The 24,948-nt window shown below is 43.3% G+C and overlaps 1 protein-coding gene across 3 annotated transcripts in view; it reads left to right on the top strand.

Moving 5' to 3' along the window:
• The window catches only part of KIAA1549L (KIAA1549 like), a 196,408-nt gene that overhangs the window by 78,515 nt on the left and 92,945 nt on the right, over positions 1-24,948 (top strand). Inside the window, exons 2-4 of one of the 3 annotated variants that reach the window (XM_016147119.2) lie at positions 17,362-17,709; positions 20,327-20,980; positions 23,033-23,148. In XM_016147119.2, coding sequence (XP_016002605.2) covers positions 17,362-17,709; positions 20,327-20,980; positions 23,033-23,148 — 1,118 coding nt within the window. The other 2 variants (XM_016147117.2, XM_016147116.2) reach the window with 2 other exon arrangements.

Below are 24,948 nucleotides of genomic sequence, written 5' to 3' on the forward strand. Positions count from 1 at the left end.
GGAGAAGATAGAATTTATATGATTTATCGTGAGTATAATAGTATATGTTTTTAACTTCAAGAAGCTGTATAATGATATTGGAGCAAAAGATATGGAAAATCACAAGCTGGATCAACTCTTGACCCAAGGAGAACAGTGTTTTCTTTTGGAGGCCATCAGAGAAGGAGAGAGAGTTTTCCATCCCTTAAAAAGTCTTCTTGTTTGTGGTTTTCCTTTGGGCATCCAGACGAGCCCCCCTCAACCCTTAGTGGCAGGCTGCTGCTTTCAGAGCAGGTCCCCCTCATGTTTCCTCCCACTACCCCACTCCGCGGTAGCAGGCGCGAAATGCCTTTCTCGGTGGCACTTCCCCAGGAAAGGAAACTTCAGGTCTTTCAAAAAGGTAGGTGTCAAATCTACCAAAAAAGAGATTCAACAGCCCGTTTACTAGTAAAGTGAAGAATTTTAGAAGTCCAGTTTATATTTGATAGCTTCTAATTTCATCAAGTAAGGGCATAGACAAAACAATAGCTACACCTGCTAATGTTTTTATTTAGAAAAGGAAGGAAATTTTGACACTAAAAATGAAGGCTTGTCCTTTAGATCCAGAAAGGCAGTTGGTGAAAACACCTCCCCCTGCTCCCGACACACACACACACTTTATAGTTCTTTTTCTTCTTTTGTCTTCGATAGGTGAACACTTAACCTTGGAATGGCATTTGGACTAGCTTTTGGAAACCTTGTGCTAAGTGACTTAATTTTTAAAAATGACATCTTTGAAAGTGAGCCTTTTTTCAAGTTCCTTAAAGAGCGTTAAACACCTTGTGGTAGGGACTTCAGCTTATGTACTACTCTGTATTGAGGGAGGATACAGTTGTGGTTAAAAACGTGATTAGGAAATTAAGAGAATTGTTTAATATATATATGTGTGTGTGTGTGTGTGTGTGTGTGTGTGTGTGTGTGTACACACAAAAGGAGATTTATGATGAGGATTTTGCTCACATGATTATGGAGGCTGAGAAGCCCTACCATCTGCAGTTGGCAAGCTAGAGACCCAGAAAAGCCCTCAGTTTAAATTTAGTCTGAATCTGAAAACCTGAGAATCAGGGAAGCCAGTGATATAAATCCCAACCCAAAGGCAAGAGAAGAACCAATGTCCCAGCTCAGACAGGGTGGAAGGGACCGAATCCCCTCTTGCTCTGATATTTTGTTCTATTCAGGCCCCCAGGGATTTGGATGATGCCCACCCATGATCAAATTCTCATATCAATAGGAAACAATCTCACAGACGCACCCAGAAATAATGTTTATTCTGGGCACCCAGTGGGCCAGTAAAGTTGGCACGTCAGATTGACCATCACAAGCACATATTTTTTCTTTTCTTTTCTTTTTTCTTCTTTTCTTTTCTTTCTTTCTTTTTTTTTTCAGAGAAGTGCGAGTTTTATTATTTTTTTATTTTATTTGCTTTTGTTTATGTTTTTTATTATGGTGACATAGGTTAATGAAAACCAGGAAGTTTCAGGTGTACAATTTAACAGTAAGGCATACATAACAAGCATCTTTTTCTGATAGCATTGTGAGGATTAAATTTTGTCCTATTTGTAAACACTTAGAAAAATGCTGGACTGTAGGAAACAGTCAGCAAGTGCTGGTGACTGGCACACAGCAGGTACTCGGCAGATTTGTTGAATGAATGGAGAAAGTATAACTTTCATGTCTGTGGTGGGATACTGTGGTCGTGGAGTCTTGTTTTTTCAAGTAGATGGCCGTTAGGCAGACACCCACAGCATCTCCCTTTTGACTCCCACCAAATGGTGTGCAGTCTGTCTGAGGCTTCTGCTGGAGAAGAGTAGAATCTGGGTGGGTCGAGTAGGCCAAGTGGGGAGAGTACCAGCATTCTGGTTCCCACTTATGGGCACTCCTAGTTCTGGCCAGACATCTTGAAACTCTGTTGCTAGTCACAGATTGGTCTGGAGAAGACTGGAAGGATGAAGGAAGATCTACTGCCAATACTGAAAAATCGTGTCTAATTGGGAGATAGAAGTGGAACTTTTTTGATGGAGTAAATTTAAACTTAATATAAATAGATCTTATTATTGTATGCCAAATGAGAGAAAACATAGTTTCAGAAATATATAGGAATAAGGTCAAAGTGGCATAGTAGGTAAATGCTATACTTGCCTCCTCTCATGACCACATTAGAACTACAACTAAATTATAGAACAGTCAACCTGGAGAATCATCTGAAGACTAACTGAACATAGCTTTTAAAACTAAGGATATAAAGACGAGGCCACATTGAGACCGAATTAAAAAACAAAAAAAGAAATGTCTAAATTATAGAATTGTTATCTTGATATGGCCTCATATGTAAACACTAAAGGCAAATAAACTATACATGAACATTGTTGACTGTGAACATATTGGTGATCTTTTTGAATTTAGGTACCTCTAAAGGGTTTAAAAATCATTTACTTAGAATAAATATTTTCTTTTTTATCTCGGCTACAATCAATTTAATTATTATTTAGTTCTAATAGAATTGATTGATAATTTCTTGTTATAAGGATATGAATTAACAAATTATGAAATGGTGATATTCATAATAATGAAGTTAGACTTCCATAGTAAAATTTAGGCCTAAATCAGTCATCAGTGGATATGAACTAAGAGTTAATAATAATATTTATTATTAACATTGGCAATGTATTCTGCTTCTTTGGCCTTCACATATATACTTGCAGGTTTTTAGTGTCTGTTGTAAGAAGAACGTCAGTATTCATGAAGCAACACACAGCCTTTTACAGTAGAGCATTTTTCTTATACGTCTCGTGTCAGCGGGGGGAATCAATCAAGTTATTGATATGATCGTTTCGCCTAAATTAACTTAATGTTACAAGATGGCGTTAGAGCCAATCAGTATAATAATAATGATCCTTTACATTCATTCAGCACTTAACAGCTTTCCTAGAGCTCACCCCTATGCTATCCAAAATGATGTGCATTGATGGAAGATCATGAATAAGTCTGATAAAATACACTGTGAAACAAGCAAACAGGAGCAGACTTTGCCAGTTATACAATGACAGAGAACATGTTTTCTGATTCCACAGTGGCTTCAGTCTACCTGTCAGTTCTCTGGTTTTCCTCTGTGTCTGAAACCGCTCCAGGGCAATGACTTTAAACTCTAAAATGATCTAAGTTAGAATCCACTCAAGGTGTTCTTCAGAGCAGTAGTTCCTTGGTATAGTAAGTGGTATCCTGCAAAAAAGAAAAAGAAAAAAGAGTCCCACAGTCAACTGGTTTGGGGATTTTTTAGATTAAACAGAACTTCTGTTTATCGTAAGACTGTTCAGACCCTTTAGTGTACTGTCTGCACTGTCACTCTCCCATGGGAGATTTCCTGAACTGTTTTGAATACGAAACCTTTTTTCCTCCCTCAAATCATTGCGTAAGACCAGAATTTACTGAAACAGATGTTCTGACATGGTTATCTTTGCTTATTCTCAGTTTTAGAGAATGTCAGTTTGTCTGGGTGTCCTTAACACAGGATTTTTTTTTTTTCAAATGAAAAAAAAAATTTTTTTTCTAACGAAATATCCTATGAGATGCAAAATGAGTGGAAGGGCTTTGTCTGTCATGGGCAACAGTGTACGTAGATGGTGCAGTGTTGGGCTTTCAAAGGATAACCTTTGGGAAAACGTTATGAGTCCAGGATCATACTATTTTGTCCTTGAATGCAGTGCATATTCTTACATTCTCCTTTCGTGTGTATATATATTTTGTGTTTGTGCTTGTGTATGTATTTGTGTTGACTGTCACAGATTTTATAAAATTTTTATTAATTGATAATTGATAATTTATGCATTCAATAATTTATTTTTTATATACACATACATACTTTTTATATATTTTTTTGTAATCTTCACATACACACATTTATGCTTGACTGTTCTGTATTCATTTACATATCTTGATCGTTGTTTATTTGTTTAATATACCTTTATTGGATTTTGATATTAAAGCAGGACTGGTATTATAAAATGAATTGGGGACATTTTCATATATTTCAGAGGCTTGAATTAATTTAATAACATTGGAATTACCTATTTTTAAAAGTTAGATAGAACTCAGCTGAATATAAGTGGTCTTGGTTTCTTTTTCGATAGTAGCTCTTCTTTCAAGTATTAATTTGTCTATTTAGTTTTCTCATTTCTGGATTAATTTTGGTTATCAAAATTATTCTCATATACATACGAGTAAATATAAATATATATATCTTGTTCTGTTTCTGCTTTTCCCCCTCAGGATCTCAGCTATAGTTATAGTTAGGTATGTAAGGAATCTTAATGGCAAAGTGTTCACTTTGCAACTATGCTGAATAAACTACATGGTTGCTTGTGGAAATCAGCAGACTTCAGGGTAGAAATCTAAGGCAGAACGTCAGTGAGTCTTACTTGTGCTAAGAAAGCCAGTTCTATTACCCAGGTACTCATTGGAGAATTACAATTGAAGGAAGAGAATTCATTTTAAGAAATGCAAACTATTTTTGAGAAAATAGAATAAATTTATCACAGAAGTGGGAGTATAAAAATTTATTTATCGGACCGTAGGAAGCATCTATGCCAAAATGGCATAGATGATAGAGGCTCTGTTCATCCCTCTGGCGACCAAATCAAAGTTGTGACGGAAACAAGGAGCAGCAGCAAGGACAAATTGCCTGCAATATTGATGAACAAGCCATACAGCTAGGGAGAAATCCAAGAAATCACCCTGCCACAGCAGAAGGCAGGACGGAGCGAGGATGCAGGGCTGCCTGGTCTCGAGAGGCTAAGTAAGACGGAGGCTGCGGCAGAGGCAGACACCTCTTAAAGGGGCCATGTCCGCAAGTGGATTTTTGAGGTAATGGACCTGCTCGCTCTGAGCACTAGTGCTGAGTCAGCTGTGCACAGGGGCACCAGGGATTTGCAGGGAGACATTGTCAGAGTGAGGACCAAGGCAAGACTCGCTCAGTACAGAAGTGCCATTAGTATCCATTGTTTCCTGGTTAGTCCTCCCCCCACTACCAGTGTACCAAACGCAGCACTGCTATAGCCGTGACATCATCAAACTGGATAACAGAGGTCGCTCTGCCCAAAAGATTCCCTGAAACCCTGCCTTCCCCAACTTGCAGCCCCACCCAAGCCACATACAGGTGTATCCTCAGTGAGTCAGATGCTCCTTGCTGAGCAGCACCTAGACTCACACTGGAGGCAGCTGGCCTCAGTTTCTGGCGTGGCCTTTTGAGGCAATTATAAGCACAGCATCTGTGGATTGCTTGCTGAATCTTAACAGGTGGCCCTGGAGGGGCAGAGGCTTTAGCTAAATTTGGCCTGCAGCTGAGCCCATCTCAGGACTGTGCCACTGGACACCTACTTCACAAATCCTCACTAATGAGACTGGGAGACTTAGGAGCTTTGCTTAGTACATAGAAACAGACACGGAAAGGCAGCCAAAATGTGAAGACAAAGAAGCAGAAACCATATGAGAGAACAGAACAGAGATCCAGATACAATGGAGTCAAGTAATCTAACAGATGAAGAGTTCAAAACACTGGTTATAAAGATACTCAGTGAACTTTTGGTTAAATTCAATGGGAACTTCAACAAAGAGATGAAAAGCATAAAAAATGAAAATTATAAAAGAGAACCAGTCCGAAATGAATACATATCTGAGATGAGAAGTATATTAAATGGAATAAGCAAAGGAAGAAACAGAGTGAATCAAGAAAAGGATCAAATGCTCTATCTAGAGGATAGGAAAGCCAAGGACACTCAATCAGAATGGCAAGAAATAAGATGCCAAGACTATAAAAATAATTTAAGAAGCATATGAGATACTATTAAGGGTCCAAATATCCATCTGATTGGCATAACTGAAGAAAATCAAGATGATGAACAGCTGTTAGAAGAAACAATGATGGAAAACTTTCCTAACCCGGTGAAGGAAATGGATGTAAAACCCCAGGAAACTCAGAGAATTCCAAAAATCAGGGATCCAAAGAGGCCTACACCAAGACACATCATAATTAAAATGCCAAAGGTTAAATACAAAGAAAGAATATTAAAAGCAGCAAGAGAAAAACAGATAGTTACTTATAAGGGAAAATTCATAAGACTGGCAGCTGATTTCTTGAAAGAAACTATGCAGGACAGAAGGGCTTGGCAAAAAATATTTGACAGGATGAAGACCCAGGATCTACAACCAAGAATAATTTATCCAGCAAAGCTATCATTTAGAGTTGAAGGACAGATAAAGAGCTTCCCAGACAAAAATAAGCTGAAGGAATTTATCACCACTAAGCCTATATTACAGGAAATGTTGGAGGGACTTCTTTAAGAAGAAAAAATATGTATCAAAAACAAGAATAAAGAATGGTAACAACTACATTCCTATCAATAAGTACCTCAAATGGAAAAGAATTAAGTGCTTCAACTAAAAGAGTGGATAAATGGAAAGGAAAACAAGACCCCTACATGTTGCCTATAAGAGACTCATTTCAGATTAAAAGACACAGACTAAATGGAAGGGGATGGAAAAACGTATTGCTTTGATGGACCTAGAAGGTATTTAAGTCAGGCAGAGAAAGATCAACACTATACGATTTCACTTATATGTGGAATCTAAGGAATAAAAATAACAAATTAATTAAAAACAAAAAGAAATATGACTCTGGAACTACTTAATTAGATTTTTTGCTCCTGATGAAAATCACGATAAGTAACATGTATTGACTTCTGACCACATCCTAGGTAGGATGTCTTCCAAATACCCTACATGGATTAATGCCCTTAAGCCTCAAAACAGCCTGCGCAGAGAGGTGCATGACTTGCCTAAGTTCACAAACCTGGAGCAGGCAGTCGAGATATGAACCTAGCTGCTCTGACCCCAGGTTCCACACCCCAAATGGTGACCTTTGACCATCTTCCCAGTGAGGGTTACAGTTTGCTAATCTTTGTAAGGGAGTGACTATCAGATAAAGCATTTATTTTGTATTTGTGGGATAAGTGTTAAGCGATTGAGCAAATAAGGGAGATAATTGGCGTGAAGATAGTAATGTGCTGTCTTTTTGCCTAACTCTTTAAGCCCCTATTACTGCTTTTCTGTAGGCACAGACTTTCCTACATATCCTCTCTTTCTTGCCTAATAGATTTAAATGCCTCACCCCTCACCCCTTTAGGACCGTTAGAATGAAATAGTGCAAACTAATATGAAATTTTGAAAAGGTTTGCTAATAGGATTGTCCTACTTATGAAGGTCAAGCACTGGTGGTTAATTGTGTTTTCTGTGGTTGAGTTTATGCCATCTTGTAAGGTGAAGTTTTTACATTTCCAAATGACCCCGTCAGAAGGTCAGAAGGATGCCAGGGCATAGGAGGAGAAGAGAAACTCCAAGTCCCATTGATTTACTTCTCTTGGTGCAGATAATCTTCTGTGTGTGCAGCATCCTAGTTGATAAGAGAATGTCATTGTGTCTGTCCCTTCTGCCACATAGGGATTGTGATGACGAAATGGGAAGGAGATGAGATCATTATAATACTTAATTTTATATACAACATGTATCTTGATAGTTGGGGGCGATTAAACAAATAATTATACATTCCACTTCTTAGGGGAAATAATAGGCAGGAAATAATATGCAGCCTCATCCAATATGGAAAGTTATATAATATTAAAAGAAAAAACAGGTGCAAAGTTGAATGTGCAGTGTGGTCACAGGTCTGTAAAGCAAGCAAACGAACGCTTTTCCAAGAATGAAGTCCAGACACGCAATTCATCACAGTGTGAATCCTGGTTTGCTCAGTGTGGTGGGACATGCATGAGGGAGGCCGAGGGAGGCGTGAGATTACTTTTCTTTTCTTTCTACTTTTCCATCTTTTCTGAATTTCTTGTAATGATCACATAAACCAACGTTTTAAAAAATGAAAGTGAAATTGTGTATAATGGGGGAGAAGTCAACTTTATTTTTAAACCTGTTTCACAAAGGATTTGAAAGCAATAAACTTTTTAAAAAAGGAAAACAGCTGTGAAAGAGCTTTGAAAGTTAAAATGCTTCTGTAGAACCAGTAAACAGCATCTTCTGTTTGCTGGCATCGCTTCAAGGAATGGCAATTTGATTCTATTAACTGGCACATTTCGTTTTTAAAAGCCCCAAGAGAAATCGTCTTCGGAAAGAATGTCCCAGGCGCCAAACTTCAGACTTGTAGGGTGCGGGCTGAATGCTTCAGCATGGCAATGATGCTTAATCTGTCTCTTCTGACCTTCTGGGAATTGAAGCCTAACAAGTCTCTGTGATTTAGAGCTGTGTTCAGTAATGTCTGCCCAAGCAGCACCGAAAAGATATACATTGTCGAACCCAGGAGAAAGAGGCAGCTACTCTGTGGGCTCCAGTCTGTTGGGGTCCCTCTGGGAGGACAGAGCCCACCACATACCTGGAGATGGGGGAAGACCTACTCCTTCCCACGTGGAGCAGAGAGCCTTGGATCTGAAGTCAAAGGAATGGAGACATACTCAACTATAGGATAATTCTGTGTGACCTTGGCCAAGTCAACACTTGACCTCCCCAAGCCTTGCTCTCTTCACCTGTAAAATGGAGATAATAACCTTTATCTTCTACTTCACAGGTACTATGTGGAACAAGGTGGGATGAGGGTATGAAGATATTTTGCAAACTAAGTGGCCCCACAGATGTGTGGGGCTGTAACAGTGCATGATCTGCAGGCATTTCTGAGTTCGGACTGGCGTCCGGGGCCTCTGAGAAGCCCGTGAGTGTATCCATGTCTGACTTGAGTTGAGCAAGTAATGGTAACAGTTACAATAACCAATAATAGCTAGAATTTTTTGAGCACTGTTCTAAGGACTTTACATGTATCACCTCATTTTAATTGTTAAAACAATTTCATGAGGTAAGTACTGTGATTGTTCCATTATACCAGTGAAAAAATCAAGGCACAGAGAGGTTAAGTAACTTGTCCAAGGTCATACAGCTAGCAGATGGAGGAGTAGGATTTGAATCCAGGCAGTCTGACTCTGGGGCCTGATAGAAAGCTGCAGATACCTTTCTCTGACATACAAGGAAGAGGGGTTTAGGATATATATTAATGTGTGTTAGTTGGTTGCCTTAGTTTCCTACATCCAAGAGCTGTTGGTGATCAGGTTTGCTCTTTTCTAAGTGCTACTATAAGTCAGAAAACCTGCTGGTGGTCAGTGAGTGGACAGAGTGGATGGTCTCAGGACCATGGTTGGAAACCTAGTCTGGCTGTGGGAAGGCTGTCTTCTCCTAGTGTCTCCTGCAAAGAAAAGAACAAGGACCACGACTGTGGCTGGGCTACAAGAGTAATTCTGAGGAATCCAGGAAGCAATCCAGGGCAGCGTCGGGAGGCCCTTTGAACCCGAGTGGAGAGCACTCTTTAAGTAGCAGACTCCGATGGCTTTGGAAAGGAAGGTCTCTGCTTGGGGTCTGGGATAAAAACAGCCATGAATGGGGTACAGACACAGCCCTCGAGATGGAAGAGAGAGGCTCAGAGGGGAGAAGCAGCAGCGGAAGAGCCTGATGTACCTGTGGGCTTCTGCGAGGTTAAAGCAGCAGGGATAGTTTGAGCACAGCAGCATCACAGCCCAGGTCTGAGTCTTACGTACAAGTGCTGAGAATGGAACATGAGCAGGCTGAAGGGCCTGAGGAAGACAGAGGCCTGACCGATCCATCGCATGCATTTTGAGGCTCTGAGGTCTGGGAGACAAGGGAGGCAGTTTTTACTGTTTTTTGACACGAGTCAGTGACAGACTATGCATCCAAACCTGGCCAAGCACTTTCGTATATCTTTTTATATTTTATTATTATGTTAATGACCTGCTGCCTGACTCTTTTAGTTCAAGGCTGTTTAGCTTTCACGGGTCTCTATGCAAACTTGGTAAGTAACTAAAGCATTTGATACTTAAGCTGTGTGTGCATGTTCATACAGGTTATTACTAAGTCTGATATTCTTACAGGATTGACTTATTACTTTCCCGAAGATCCGAGAACCACGGTTTTATTAAATCTGACTCAAACAAGCTCAGTCTGAAATGCATGTGTATCAGTTGTATATCAAACGGGGTTTGTATAAATACTCATCCTTGTTTCCTTGAAAAGGGAAGAGGGAAAGGTCTTCAGCCTGCTTGGTTTCACTGGTCTCCCGCATAAATTTATCTCTGCTCCCTGTCTGCCTTCATCCAGCACCTCCTTAAAACTCTTACCTCGTAAGCTACTTCCTTTTAAAATTCTTAGGATTACCAGACCCTTTGTGGGAAACACTGTCTGAACGGGAGGTAATTGGCTGTCCCTGGAATGGGTGATATTTGTAAATGTTCAGAAAAGGCAGCAGGTCTGGGACTTGTGCAGGAAAATGCCACTGTCTTTTATCTCCCTCTCGGGTGTGTGGGTGTGCTTTTGAAGGCCATTACCATATTTTCGGCAGAATAATCCATGTCATTCTAAGTAGAATAAAGTTATGGGAGGCATTTGGGGGTGGAGGGAGAGTGGAGAGTCAGTGGGAGTTCATTGAGAAAAACAAGAATTCAGCAATTTGACTAGAAGGATGTGACTTTTTCCTCCCTCCCTCCATGAAAGTTGGGATTTAAATAGAAGAATGCAACCTGTTTCCCAGCAACTGTCAAACTTTCCAACTTTGCTGCTGTGGTTTTGTTTCTACTCTTGCAAAGCCCTGTGTTCTCTTCAGATAACGTCCTCCGAGCCCCAGGTACCATGTTAGAACTTTTATTCCTCAGCTCGTTCTTTGGGATATCCCAAACAAACGTACAAACTCGGGCTTCTTTTTCGCGGTCTTGATTGCAGCTTCTCACTATCCTTCGTGCTACCCTTCAGTCGTGATACCTCCGGTTCCATCTCTTCCTCCTACACCCTCTTCTACACACGCCCTTCCTCAGCGCCCTCCTTCCTACCTGTATTAGTTTTCTATTGCTGTGTAACAAATTACCACAAACTTTACGGCTTAAAACAATATGTATTTATTACCTCTCTGTTTCCATGGGTCAGGAGGTCGGGCACAGCTTACCTGGGTCCTCTGCACAGGGTCTTACGAGGCAGCAATCCTGGTTTCGGCTGGCTGTATTGTCATCCGGAGGCTTGGCTGGGGAAGGGTCCACTTTCAAGTTCATTTAAGTTGTTGGCAGAATTTATTTCCTTCCTGTGTTCTGCCGGATCGAAGGCCCTGGCTTCTGGCTGGCCAACAGCAGGAGGCCACCTTCTTCTCCGGGAGGCCAGAGTTCCTAGGAACTGCCGCAGTTCTGGTGGCCGCCCACACTTTTCTTCCACATGGACTTTTCCATTATGGCCTCTTAATTCATCAGACCATCAGGGAAAGTGAGTCTGCCAGCAAGATAAAGTCTTTTTTTTTTTTTTTTTAAGATAATGTAATCACGAGAATGACATGTTATCGCCTTTGCCATATTTTACTGGTTGGAAGCAGGTCACAGTTTCTGCTGATTCTGTAGGAGAGGGGTCACACAAATGCATGACCACCAAGACAGGGGTCGTGGGACTGCATTCGAGTGTGACTCACCACCTGTACTGTCTACTTCACTGCCTTCCTTTGAGTGTTTTAAGCTCTCTGCACTATGATGGTGCCCTGCTTCTCCTTACTTTCCCCTTCTGCTTAATATATACTGTCCACCTCTTATTTCCCCCTCAAAATTTTTCTGCCCTTCTCATCCCTTCCATGATGCAACGTTAATTAATATAGGTACATTTTGTTTATTAGCATATACTTTCTTCTAAAATCCTGTATAAAACAGAGGTAATTTGCATTGAAATGAAGAGTTCGTAACTCCTTTTGGCTTCCGAATCCTTTTGAGAACCGTATCGAAGCCGCAGGGACTCACTTCTCAGAGGTCAGGGCCACAATCTAGTACCGTTTCAGTTATTATTGCTGTGCAACAAACCACCCCAGCTCAGTGTTGTAAAATAGCAACCATTTTATGAAGCTCATGGTTTCAGCAGTTCAGAGGATGGCTTGTCTCCACTTCATGATGCCTAGGGATTCAGTGGGAAAGACTCAAACAGCCAGGTGATTCACGGGGGTGGGGGCTAGGATTATCTGGAGGCTTCTTCATTCACACGTCTGTGCCTGGGCTGTGATGACTGGGAAGCTTGGCTCACCTGGGACTTTTGGCTGGAGTATTTACACGTGGCCTTTCCATGTGGCTTGGACTGCTCACAGAGTGGCAGCTGGGGTCCGGGAGGGAGAGCGAGGGAGCATATGGAGGGCAAGCATTCCAAGAGACCAAGCGAACGCTGCCTGGCCTTTAATGGCGGTAGCCTCAGAAGTCACATGGAATTACTTCTGCCATACTCTAATTGGTTGAACAGTCTCCAGCCCACACAGATTCAGAGGAGGAGACATAGACCCCACCTCTCATATAGGGGAATTTCCAGTCATTAAAAAAAAATCACATATTTAAACACAGACTTATTTAAAGGACTACATTTTCCTGAATTCTGTGAATTGAAAGGGACCAAAGGATTATCTATTTCAGTCTCCCACCCAGGACCCAGTTCCTCTTTACAATCTGCTGGCATACCTGCCGAGACCACCACAGGTGTTTTCTTCCTATTCTCCTATCACCTACCTACCCTTGCCACTTTCCAGTATATTCTTCACTCCACAGCCAGAACAATTGTCCTGAAACACAGATTTGCTCTTGTACATCACCCACCATCACCTCCACACCCCGCCTCTTCAAACTAAACCCTCTGACACTCCAGTGGTCTGGCCCTCACCTGCCTCTCCAGCCTTAACCCACGCCACGCCTGTTAACGCTCTCCCCACTCGAGCTGTAGTTACCGTCTTTCAATTCCTTGTACTTCTGCTTGCCACAGGCCCTTTGCATGGGTGCGTGTCCCTCTGCGTGGAATGTTTTCCCCTACCTTCTTCACCTGATTAACTTCTGCTGATTCTTTGGACTCTGCTTGATAGTTACTTCCTCCGCGACGTACTGTCTGACCTCCCTGATCAGGTCACATCCTCCTAGTGCATGCCCTTTAGGTCTGTGCATCTTTCAGCTGTCACATTTATCATTTTTACATTTGAGAGAATGTTAAGTCCACACCTCCCGTAAGACTGTGAGTTCTGTGAAGCCCGAGACCATGTATTTTTTCTGATTTCTTCTTTATACCTTACATATAGACATTATATATATATTATTTAATAAGAATGATTTTTTTTTAAATTTTAGAAGTGAAGAAGTTTTAATGAGGCCTAAGCATTTGTTATTTCTTTGGTAGCCTACATTCTCAATCTAGTTCATGAGCTCAGTCAGCTCCACCTTCAGGTAATAAAAAGCCATTCTTAAAGGGAAACTCCCACCCTGCTTCTGTCTGAGCAATATTTGGACTAAAGGCAGGCTTTCATATTTAATCCTAACTTGTGTCTTCCTTTAACAGTAATTTTAGTCAGTTGATAAGTCTTTGAAGTGTGTGTCTCTGAAGTTCCTTATGTCAGCTATACTTTAAATTTGGTGTCATTTGCTAATTCAGTGAGCAAACTTTCTTCCTTAGCTTTATATACATCATTGGATTTTTTTTTTTAAATCACTAAGTTTTGAGGTCAAATGTCTTTGAGAAACATCCCAAATTTATTCCAGAGTTCAAATATATATGAGAAACGTTGGCCAAAGTTTAACTAAACCATCCAACATTGATTTCCTGAGGTTTTACTACATACATCCCAGGCACTCTTACATGTTCTTGATTATAGGACTTCTCTGAGCTGTTATTTAAATGTTGGTGTAATTTAAATGGGAGTATGCCTGTATAAGTTCCAACTCTATTTCTGGTACCAATTTCTGAATAGGTTAGGGTAAGTTAGTTATGCTGCAGTAACAAACACACACCAAATTGCAGTGCCTGAAAACAGCAAAAGCTTATTTCTTGCTCATGTTCTCTGTACATCTTTTGACACCAGAGGCCCTTTGCTTATCATAATCCTTAAGGGACCCAGGCTGGTGGACAAACATTTTAAACATTGGTAATTTCCTCCCCTTTCTCATCCTCTTTCTCCAATAATAGCTTATTGAAGGATCATATTGTTAGGGATTTTTTTTTTTTTTCCTACAGAGAAAGCAAATTCTGTACTCTTGCTTCAAGTTTTAAATGTTCCAGCCCACAAGTGACACTGTCACTTCTGGTCACAACTCACTTGACCAGAGCTAGGCAGATGGCCCTACCTAACCACAGAGGGATCCAGGAAGTGCATTTCTATGTGTCGTGAAAGTGGAGAACCAGAAATATTTGGTAAACAGCACTAATGACTATTACATGTGAGTGTAGTATATAGCACTTCTCAAAATTGTTCTAGAAACTTTTCTTCATGAAGCATCTTGGAACACTGTGTTTCATAAGGGAGAACTTGGGAAACACTGGATTCTGGTTTAGAAACAACCAGGTTCAGCAAATCCACGAGAGACTGTGTCTTCGCTTCAGCGTGGAGCTTTCCATCAGTGTTCTTAGGCTGTGGCCATGTAGTCAGTTGCAAGTCCTCCCTCAGCCCCCACACCCATCACCATTCGACATCCACTCCTTCTACTCGTCTGCAGAACTTTTGTGAGTTTGTCAAACATCTTGCTGGAAACAAAGGCTGCCTTGGGTTACAAGGCTACTTACTTGAAAAAAGATTAATTGGGTATGACTCTTTCATCCATGAGTTGAACCCATGGTTGAACCTATTTCAAAGAGAGTACAAAAGAAGGAATCCCACATAGATTTCATGCAAGTAATAAAATCGGATTTGAAAGTGTCACTGGAAAACACCAAAAATGCAAAACAGCAATACAGGCATACCTCATTTTACTGTGCTTTGCTTTATGGAGCTTCATAGATTTTACGTTTTTTAGAAACCGGAGGCAAGACCTTCCACCAGCAAAAAGATCACCACCGGCTTTATTGTGATACTCATTTCATGGTGCTGGTCTGGAACTGAACCTGCAACATCTCCGAGGTTTGCCTGTGTATGGGTGTCACAGTCACCAGCGTAACTACCACCCATGTACAGAACCAGACAAGACCACGTGGGAAGTATGAAGCTGAGTCTATCTAGGAGATAAACACATGAACAGGGAAGAATGGAGGAAAGCTATATCCGCCTTCCATGTAAAACTGGAAAACTGAAATTTCAAAAATTGGGAAATTGGAAAATTTCCAGATAAAACTGAGGGCGAACCCTTCCTTAGGCTGCATGTGGTAACACAGAAACACAGTTTCTTTTACAAACCACGAAGCAATTCCCAAGGAGCGCAGATATTTTAATGAAACTCTGTGTTAGGCTTTGGCGTCCTGTAGCTGTATGTGCATCTCACCACTTATTTCTGTGTAGAGTAGGTTTTGGATAACAGGGCCCCAAGGGAGCATTTGGCCCTGCAGGTCAGGGCTTTAGTGATTGTCCTCTGCTGATACCGAGACAAAGGAGCTAAAAGGGGCTTTAAGGATGGCTTGCTGGGGCCAGGGGCTGGTTCTAGCATACTGAATGGAGTGAACAAGTCTATTGACTTTAAAGGAGTATTGATTTACTCCCTGCAGTGTTTTAAAAACGACTTAAGGCCAGTTTCTTGAGTAAATCCCAAAAATGGGGAATTTAAAAAAAAAAAGGAAAAAGGAAATTTTTTTGTGTGATAACTAATTCAGAGTAAAAGATACCTTTTGTCCTTACTTTTCCAAGTCTTAAAAAATGAAACTGAAAATAATAATTCAGAAAACCATCCCTGTTTAGCTTTTGTGACTGCAGAGTATCTTGCATATTCTAAAAACACAAGTGTTTTAGGATTTCAGGTTTAGCTGTTTGGGTTTTTTTGTTGGCAGAATGCAGTAGGGGTAGAATGAAGACCAGGCTCTGGTTTGAGAAAAGCAGTGTAAACAGAAAACACTGCCCCGGGAGGGAGGAAACCTTGCATCTGGACCCACTTCTATCTCTGATCAGTTATGTGGCTTTCTGGCAAATGGTGTCGTCCCCTCTCTGGGCCACAGTGTCCTCTTTTGTTAAACAAATAAAACAGGGCTTGGAGCCTGTAATGACATCTCATTGGTGTAGTGTGGCGTAGTGCTTTTTTTTTTTTTTTTTTTTTAAACATTTGTTTAGTGCTTTTCTATTTGGAGCGCCTTTCCTTCCGCCTCCATGATTTCATTTGCTCCTCGACAGCGGCCCAGCAGGGGAGTTGGCCTGCTTATTGCCCCCACTTTATACAACAGTGATCCAAAGACGCACAGCACGCTGAGCTCCAGACTGCCGGAGGGTGCACGCGAACCCAGATTTTCCGGCTTCAGTGCTTGGCTTGTGCATTTGTTTCTATCAAGCAGTTCTGATGTTCTTAGCTAATAATGTACTAGAGAAAGCTCTAGAAGTACCTTTTCTTTCTTTTTTTTTTATTTTTTATTTAAAATATTGCTTAACAGCCTCTAGCCGGCTCTGGGGTCATCAGCCCCTTCATTCAACATGATAGAACCATGGAAAGAGGGACGGAGAATCATCAAGCGAGCTGTTGTTTCTCTCCCCAACTGCGACATTTCCAGCTTTCTGATCAGCTATTTCCTTGCCTCCTTTCCTGTGGAGGTCACTGCCTTGTGTCCTGCCCCTTGCCGCCCTGCCTGCAGTTCCTCCGGACGTTAATGCTGACAGTGCTTGGTTCTCTGCAGGTGCTTGGAAGCGACACCAGGCCTTGTGAGGGGTGTCTCTGGTCCCGGGTTGGATGTGGATGGTTTTTCTTCTAGAAATAGCCTAATTTGAAAGAAATCACCTTGGATTTTTGATGTGGCGTGAATGATAGTGTCAGGCATCCTTTTAAATCCAACAAGGTAAACATGTTTCCTCGGTGCCGTCTCTCCAGAGGCAGCCCCTTTTATCCTGCTCGAGATGCCTTCGGGTCCTAAAAAAAGACCAGCATTTGGATACTCAGTCTTTCATTTTGCATTTTGGGTTTTTAGATGAAGTTTATTTTGGTGGTGTTGGCCATGGCAGGTAGCCACATTCCTCTTTGATTTTCCAGATTGTAAGTTTCATAGTCCAGCCCTTGTAGATGGTACAGAAAAAAGATTTAAAATACATGGGTATGTCCTGCATCTTTGCTTTAACATCACTTCGCAGAGACTGCTTCTCACCAACTCTGCCCTGTAGGTTAGCTGCAACATTTGCATATTTCTAATTACTTAATTCAGTATTTGGATGTGTTTAACAAGTCTTCTGTGATGGTGTGGAAGAGGTCTGAGCAGTGCCCATCTTGCCTCCCGCTTCTCTCTAGGAGCTGCTCCGGCAGGCACTTAATGATCACCTGACATCTGACTGCCCACTATCTTATTCCACAGGAATAGGCAATCTGCAGATAACTGTCACCCCAACCCCAGAGTCATTTCCTCACGGGAAATTGTTACCGATTTCACCAACATGGCCTTTCTCAGAAGTCCAGTCTTCCTCGGCAGTGGACAGGATCAAGAATGTGCTGGGACCATCATCCCCTGACAACACAAGCGTGCCGCAGCTCGCCCGAACACCTCCTCCCCAGACGCACCGCAGAGCCAGGGCTCATGGGGACTTCCCTTCCTCCCCTTACCCAGGGAGTGGGCACGGCACCTCCCTCGAGCCTTCCAAGGACTCCGCCGAGTCTCTGGTCCCAGCAGGACCTCAAGGGAGCGTAGAAGCAGCCACCGCGTCAGGTTTGCCTCACACCAGCATGCTCCCCCCGTTCTCCACTGTCCCATCAGTGACGTCCTCGGGAGCTGTCCTCCCGTCTCGGCCAGCATGGGTAGGGACTCCTTCCATTTCAAAACAGCATTCCCCGAGGTCAGACATCCTCCCACTTCTTCCCCCATCTTCATCCTCTTCATTGGCTCCTGACTCACCTCATTCCATCATCTTTTCTAAGCCCGCTGAGCGACCCACCAAAGTGCCTGTATTCCCCCAAACAGCTCCAACTGACTCCTCTTCAAGTCAGAGTGTAGCTAATTCCCTAACTTCATTTGCTGATGAAATGAACCACACTCCATTCAAAAATGCTCAGGATTTAATAGGCATCCTTCGCCTAGGTTCTTCTGGATCTTCAACAAAGCGGTACTCAGAGCTGTCCCCCGTGGAGGGTCCTCGCTCAGTAGCCTCCCCCACACCTGAGTTTTTGAGCTCTGTTGCAGAACCGGCCCATCTGTCTCCTCCCCTAGCACCTGGAAGTCTTCAGCTTCCAGGTGGTACTCCCTCATGGTCAAGGTTGGCAGTGGCTTCAAGTCCTGCATCTACCCAGCCAGTCGAAGCCGAGGTGACTGAAAGAGTGCACAATGGGGTGTCTTTGCCGGCTCTGAAGAGGGCAGCAGCAGCAGTGATCCATGAGGCTGTGCCTCCCCTTTTCCAGATCACACAGTCAGTGGCAGTGGAAGTGACCAGCAGAGAGTTAGCCCCCGCTACACCAAATGACTCTGCTAATGCACTGCATTTGTCTGCGGCAGCTCTGGAGAATTCCGAAGGGCCCGCCCTCTCAGCAGGACACACATCTTCTTCTTTGGAGCCTTCTCTGCCTCTCACCACAGCCCACGGAGGACAAGCCATTCTTTCTGGGGCGGCTCCTGCATCGCCATCTAATGGAGCAGTAGCAGACTTTCCCTCCACGCCTACTTTTTTCCAGCCGGCACAGAATCATGTCTCTCCATCTGCTGAGCCCAAAATGCCAACTCCTCAGAAAATGGGCCATGATGGACCCCCTCCTGCAGCTACAGACTTCCCCCTCTCAAGCAGATTCCCTGATCTTTTTTCCACGACTTGGACATTTCCCCTGCAGAAAGAAAATAGTGTGACAGCTGTTTTAAAGAAAAACAAAAAGGCAAATTCGACAGTTGCTCTCCAGACCCTTCCAAGTAAGGAGATTCCGAGTCTTCGCACGGTACACAGATTCACCTCTGACTTTAGCACGGATCGTACTTCATCCACTGTCATCACAACACCAAGAAGAAACCTTCCTTCAGAATTGCTTCCGCGTTCCATCCCCTCCATACGAGCCGCCCAGACTGTTCCCCCATCTCCCAGCTTTTCCAACAGCAAGTCTGAGACTTACGCAGCTGTGACGGACCATTCTGAGTTGCCAGTTTCAGCTTCCAAACAGGTGACAGCATTTCCCTCCTCCACTGAAGTCTATGATTTCTCAACAATGGGAAACATGAAAAAGCCAGCAGTCACAGATGTTTTCTGGAGTTCTCCTTCAGCAGAAACTGGATCCCTTTCCACAGAGCCAACGATATCTGGCTTGCTGCAGCAAACAAACTATGATCTAAATGGGCACACAATTAACTCCACAAGTTGGGGAACTCATTCAGCTTCATCTACTGCTCCCAGTGGTTTAACTTCAGCTGTTAGGACCATAAAACCTCATGATTTCAAAGACACTGCAGGGCATTTAGCAACTGCAGAAGGCTTTAGCATTCAGGATCCGGTGCTTTATGCAAGCACCAACCAGCCTATCCAACTGACCAACGTTACGATGCTTGGAAACCATGCAGACATCTTGTCCATCAGTAATAACAACTATTCCAGAGAGTTTCAAGCAGCTGAGGTTGAAGAATACCCAACCACAAGTCACCATGTCACGTCTCCCCAGCTACAGCTGTCTGCCCGCCCAACGCATTCTGTCTTACTAACCTCTCCAAGTCTGCCTTCCACAGCTGGCTTGCAGGAAATGCTTTCGGATGGAATGGATACAAATTTCCAAGTTTCCAGCAACATGTATTCATCTCCTGTGATAAATGCCTCCGCACCATTCCAGAGTATCCTGAGATACCACTCTACTGATGAATCTCCTCTGTCAACCAGCGCCTTACTCAGGACCCCTTCCAAAGTGCTGCTGGCTTCTCAGCGCCCCAAGAAATGGACAGGTGCAGCCACTAATGCAGGTAGTTTGTTTCCTGGTACCCAGAAAACAGGTATGACTGCTTCTGTGGTCAAAGCATCTTCAAGCTCAACACCGATACCCAGCTTTACTCAGAAGGAGCAGATACACCCTTTCAGGCTGACAAATGAGTTAGCAGTCCCAGATAGTCATGTCCTTGATCCTCTGCTGACTTGGGATTTTTTGAAAGTATTCAGAATTTAAGTGTCCTCGTTACCAACCATAGCTTTGCTATAACTGGCATTCTCATTATGGTTAATTGACTTAATGAGCCTAGGTTGTTTTGCCTAAATTTCAGAGCACAGAGACTTTTCACCCCAGCAAATCCATAAGTTACATCCATTCATCACCACAAGTGATGTGTGTACTGTGGGCCGATGACAAACTTTGCCTTTTCTCTTTCACAGTGGACTCCTCAGTGTCGTCCAAGGCAGAACCAACAGCAGCAGCAGCAGCAGCAGCAGCAGCAGCAGCAGCAGCAGCAGCAGCAGAAGTGACGTTGTTTCTAAGGAAATCAAGTCCACAGGCACTGCCTGCAGCCCTGGTTGCTAAGAGCACCAGCAGCAGCCCTTCGGCGCTGGCATTAGGATTAGTCAAGAGCAGTTTGACCACTGCTCTAGCTAAAAATGTCACAAACTACGCAGCATCTGGCCCAAGGGTGACGCCAGGAGCAATCCATCCAGTCTTCTCGATCACACCAACCTATATGTTTGCAAGATCAGCACACACCATGAGCACTCACGCAGCCGTGCAAGGGAACACGGGCACTGCCTCTGGCCTGTTGTCCACAACACACCTCCCCAGGAAACTACAAGCCATGCACACGAACTTCCCGAACCCCACTAACCCAGACGCGCCCAGGGCGTCCACCACACGCCCGCTGACAATCACAGCAGCCTTGACATCCATTACTGCGCCAGTAAAGGCAACCCGGCTGCCACCTCTGCCGGCAGAAAACGCGGATGCTGCTCATCCCGCTGCGTCGACAGCTATGGTCACGACCGGCAAAATGGCTTCCAACCTGGAGTGTCAGATGTCCAGTAAGCTCCTGGTGAAGACAGGTGAGGCTCCACTATCCTGATTTTACTCGAAAGCAGAAAGTACATAATGGTTTCAGAGATACAACAGAATTATTAGATTTCTTTCAGATCAGTGGTTCTCAACCGGGGGACAGTTTTGCTCCCCCTCCGCCAGGGGACACTTAGCCAGGTCTGGAGATATTTTTGGGTGACTGCGACTTGGAGGGTGCGACTGGCATCTAGCGAGATAGAGACCAGGGGTGCTGCTGAACATCCTACGATGCACAGGATGGTTGACAAAGAATAATCCGGCCCCAAATGTGAGTAGTGCTGAGACTGAGCACTCCTGATCTTTATCAAGTGACAGAGGAGAGGAGCATTGTGTGATATGGAGCTTAGTCTCGGGATCAGCCCTGATGTCAGAGGCCCCTGGGGAATGAGTTCCATCAGGGGTCTGAGAAAGCAAACGTGCGCCGAATGTTGCCTGTAGAGCGAATCGGTGATGTCTCTCATGGATGAATGATGTGTTAGTAAACTACAGAATCCTGGGAAATACCACAGAATTCACTAAGGCTTTTCATCATCTATTTTCTCAATCAACAGACATTAAAAGTATAGCTACGGTACACTGTGTGGGCGCCTCGGATTTCTTTTTGATGTTAAAAAGGAGGCAGACCTTCTTGAAAATGTTAGGTGGTAGATGCTGTCTTTTTAGCCTCCACCCTCTAGCTGCAGCAAAGTGGGCCAAGAAGGCACAGGGTCCTTTTAACAGTGCGATAGTGTTTGCTATATAAAGCATTAGAGACATTATTTGGAAGAGCATGCCAGTGTTGAATGCTCACATCCCGCCTGCCTCTTCACCCCACAAAGAATTAAGTGAAGTTATCTTTTGAGACATAGCCTATTCTGAAGTGGGAAATTGTGAAACTAGGCATAGCAGAAAGTACAGTATCTCCGTCTGTAGCTCAAGAAATTATACCATCTGGTTTTCCACTTTCCCTCCCCCTCTCCTTCCAGATCTGTCTCCTACTCTGTGCGGCAAGGCAGCCTCAGGCACGCAATGCAGAAGTCTAGAACATTTCCCCCCCGTCTCTTCTTCACCGAACCCCCCACACGCCAGCCACACCCAGTCACCAGCCTCCTTTCAGTTCTACCTCCTGAAAACCCCTTCTCTGCACCCCCGCTTCCCTGGCTCACACCGTCACCATCGCTCACCTAGATTCCTGCAACAACCAGATTTCTCTCTGCCTTCAGACACGCCCCCCCACCCCACCCCACAGCCTGTTCTCCATCCAGTCTGCAGTTAAGGCAGCTTTCTGAAATGCATGCCTTTTGCTTAAATTTCCTCTTTTCCTATTGCCCTCAGGACCCCACGTACACTGAGAGATTTCACTTCTCTGCCCTGTGCCTTTGCACTTGGTCTTCCCTCTGCTGGGAGTGTGTGGGGACAGTTCCTCCCCTCACTCCTCCTTGGCCAGGCTCACTCCCGTTATCCTTTAGGATTATGCAGAAGCATCAGTTCCTCCAGGAAACCTTCCCCGATCCGCACGCCCTTGTCCAGGTCAGGGCTGGATGCTCCTCCTAGGGCCTCCGGCAGCACCTTAGGCTTCCCTTCCAATGGCACCTGTCACATTCAGTCCCCAATGCCCATTCTCATCCCAGGTCCCCATCCCTGTCTCCATCACACTCGTTGGGTGGGGCTGCCTTCCTGATTCAGAGTGATTTGGGGCCACAGCACCTAACTCTAGCCTGCACTTAAGTAGGCTCTTGGGAGTGCTGTCGTGGGAATGTCCTGGCAGGCAGACCCATCAGGGGCAGGCACTGCTGAGCCCCACCTTTCAAAGTCGGAGGTAGCATTGGTCAGAAATGAAGCGCCAGCCGTGTGCTAGCTGTCTGTCCACTAAGGCCGCCCAAATGCCAAGGGCCTTCTTTCCTTCATCAGGACCAACAGACCTACAACCCTCTTGCCAGAACCTGCACTCACCAGCTTCGCTCAGCGCTTGCAGGAGGTGTTGGCTGGGGAGGAGAGGGGGCTTGTTTATAAGGAGGTCTGCTGCCTTATCCTGATTACCACACTTCTGTTTTGCCCCACAGTTCTCTTTCTGACCCAAAGGAGAGCGCACATCAGTGAAACCTTGAAGCTCAATGTAGCGAAAGGGCTCACCCAGGCGCTGCGGAAGGCTTTCCACCAGAATGACGTCTCGGCTTACGTAAGCCCTTTGCTTTGTAACCAGACTGCTCAGTCTACATATGTCTTCCTCCTGGGTCCAGACTCTGTCTAGATTGTTTTTCTCCTCCCTGGGTACCATAACCATGTTTTCAAGAAGTAGCATCTTTCTTCATCTTGGCAAATAGTTAATGCGTGGTGGCTGGAAAAAAAGGTCAAATGCTGAGATGGAAAATTGAGGCTAATTGCCTTATGTTTCGATTTATTTTTTAAGCCTAGATATACTGTTTTAAATTGCCCTATTATCCCATCGTTTGGAGAAAGTATTTAATATTGTTAAGGTAATGCTACAGAAACCATCCATTGCTTTTTCCTTTATGTTCCTCACCATCGTAAAAAGTGATTTATTTCTGGACATTTAAAAATTACTCTGACTTGTAGATTGAGTCCAACTTTGCTCAAATTGCCAGCAGCAGACAGGGAAGCAATCACTTTTTTTTTTTCCTCCAAACACTTTAATACCAGGTACAACTTAACAACTACTAAGCTGATTTCAATGGCATATCCAAGTGATAGAAGCCTTGCTTTACACGCTTTTGGTTTGATTCCAAGTTTTAAAGCAGTAAATAGGATAGATAGTCAGTGGACAACCCTTTGCACCACTTAAAAATATTGTTCTGGCCTCTTTCTTTGATTCTTTGTTCTACAGCTGCATTCGGCTTGGTGATCCCACTACCACACCAGAGACTAGGATGAGGTTTGATATATAGTTTATTTGTCATTGTCAATCTCTTTATATAATTATGAAAAAAAAAATGAAAGAAATGCATTCAGTCAGAGGCACCTGTGGTTTCTGCACCAGAAACTGAGAGTAGAAAATGTGAATGTTTTCATCGATTAACCAATACAGTTTTCACTAAACTTTGGTCATTTTCAGATGACCTTCACAGTTTCTGCCTTTTCCTGCATATCATCACAGATCGCTATGACAATTAGTATGTATGAGTTTTGTTAATCGGTTCATTTTTAAAAATTTAAATGCATTTCTTTTGAAAGGATGTTTGCTATTACCACCATAAATGGAAACCAGGATCATTTGCCATAAAGAAAAGGTGATCATAAAAATGAAAGTAATGGAAACATCTTGTTAAATTCAAGCTAGACATTGTTGGCAAAAATATGATGAGCAAGAATTGGACAGGTGTTAAAAGTAAATAATCGCCAAACAGACTTAGTCCTTAAGGTCATTTGCAGGGCTAGACAGGAGTCACTCCTTTTAGTATTGCTTAGTGCATGTTCATGCTCCATCCACAGGTATCTCTCGTTCCCCCTGAAGCCATCTTGACCGCCATCTTTGGAAACAAAGTGTAGAGAACTGTTGCAAAATCAGTTGTCTTGATCTCTTTCACAAATACACATGACACTACTAATGAAGATGCAAGAATAAGGAGGGGGGGACGGATATTAAAAACACCCTGACTTGTTCATATAAAACTCTAAGAAGGCAAAGACAAATAAGAATAAATCTAAAGCCTCAAAAATCTTCCAGTTGGGTCAAAAAGAGCTCATCATCAGTATCCATTAGGACCCAGCTATAAGAGAAATTCTCATGGCCCACCCCTGCCGTGGTCTTGAACCAACTTACAAGTCAAGAATGGAGAAAAGTCTGAACAATTCTGCTCTCAGCTTCCAGAGAGAGGAATTCACTTCATTTTCTATTTGACCCCTGTCCTGAAGGTTCCCTCACTTAATCTTTCATTTCTGCCTTTAAATTTTCATAAATAATGAGAAATATAATAAAGCCATTTTCCCGGTATACCATTCCCTAGAAATCTTTTTCTCC

Source organism: Rousettus aegyptiacus, unplaced genomic scaffold, assembly GCF_014176215.1.
Source record: "Rousettus aegyptiacus isolate mRouAeg1 unplaced genomic scaffold, mRouAeg1.p scaffold_m13_p_5, whole genome shotgun sequence".
In the NCBI taxonomy this organism is placed as follows: Eukaryota; Metazoa; Chordata; class Mammalia; order Chiroptera; family Pteropodidae; genus Rousettus; species Rousettus aegyptiacus.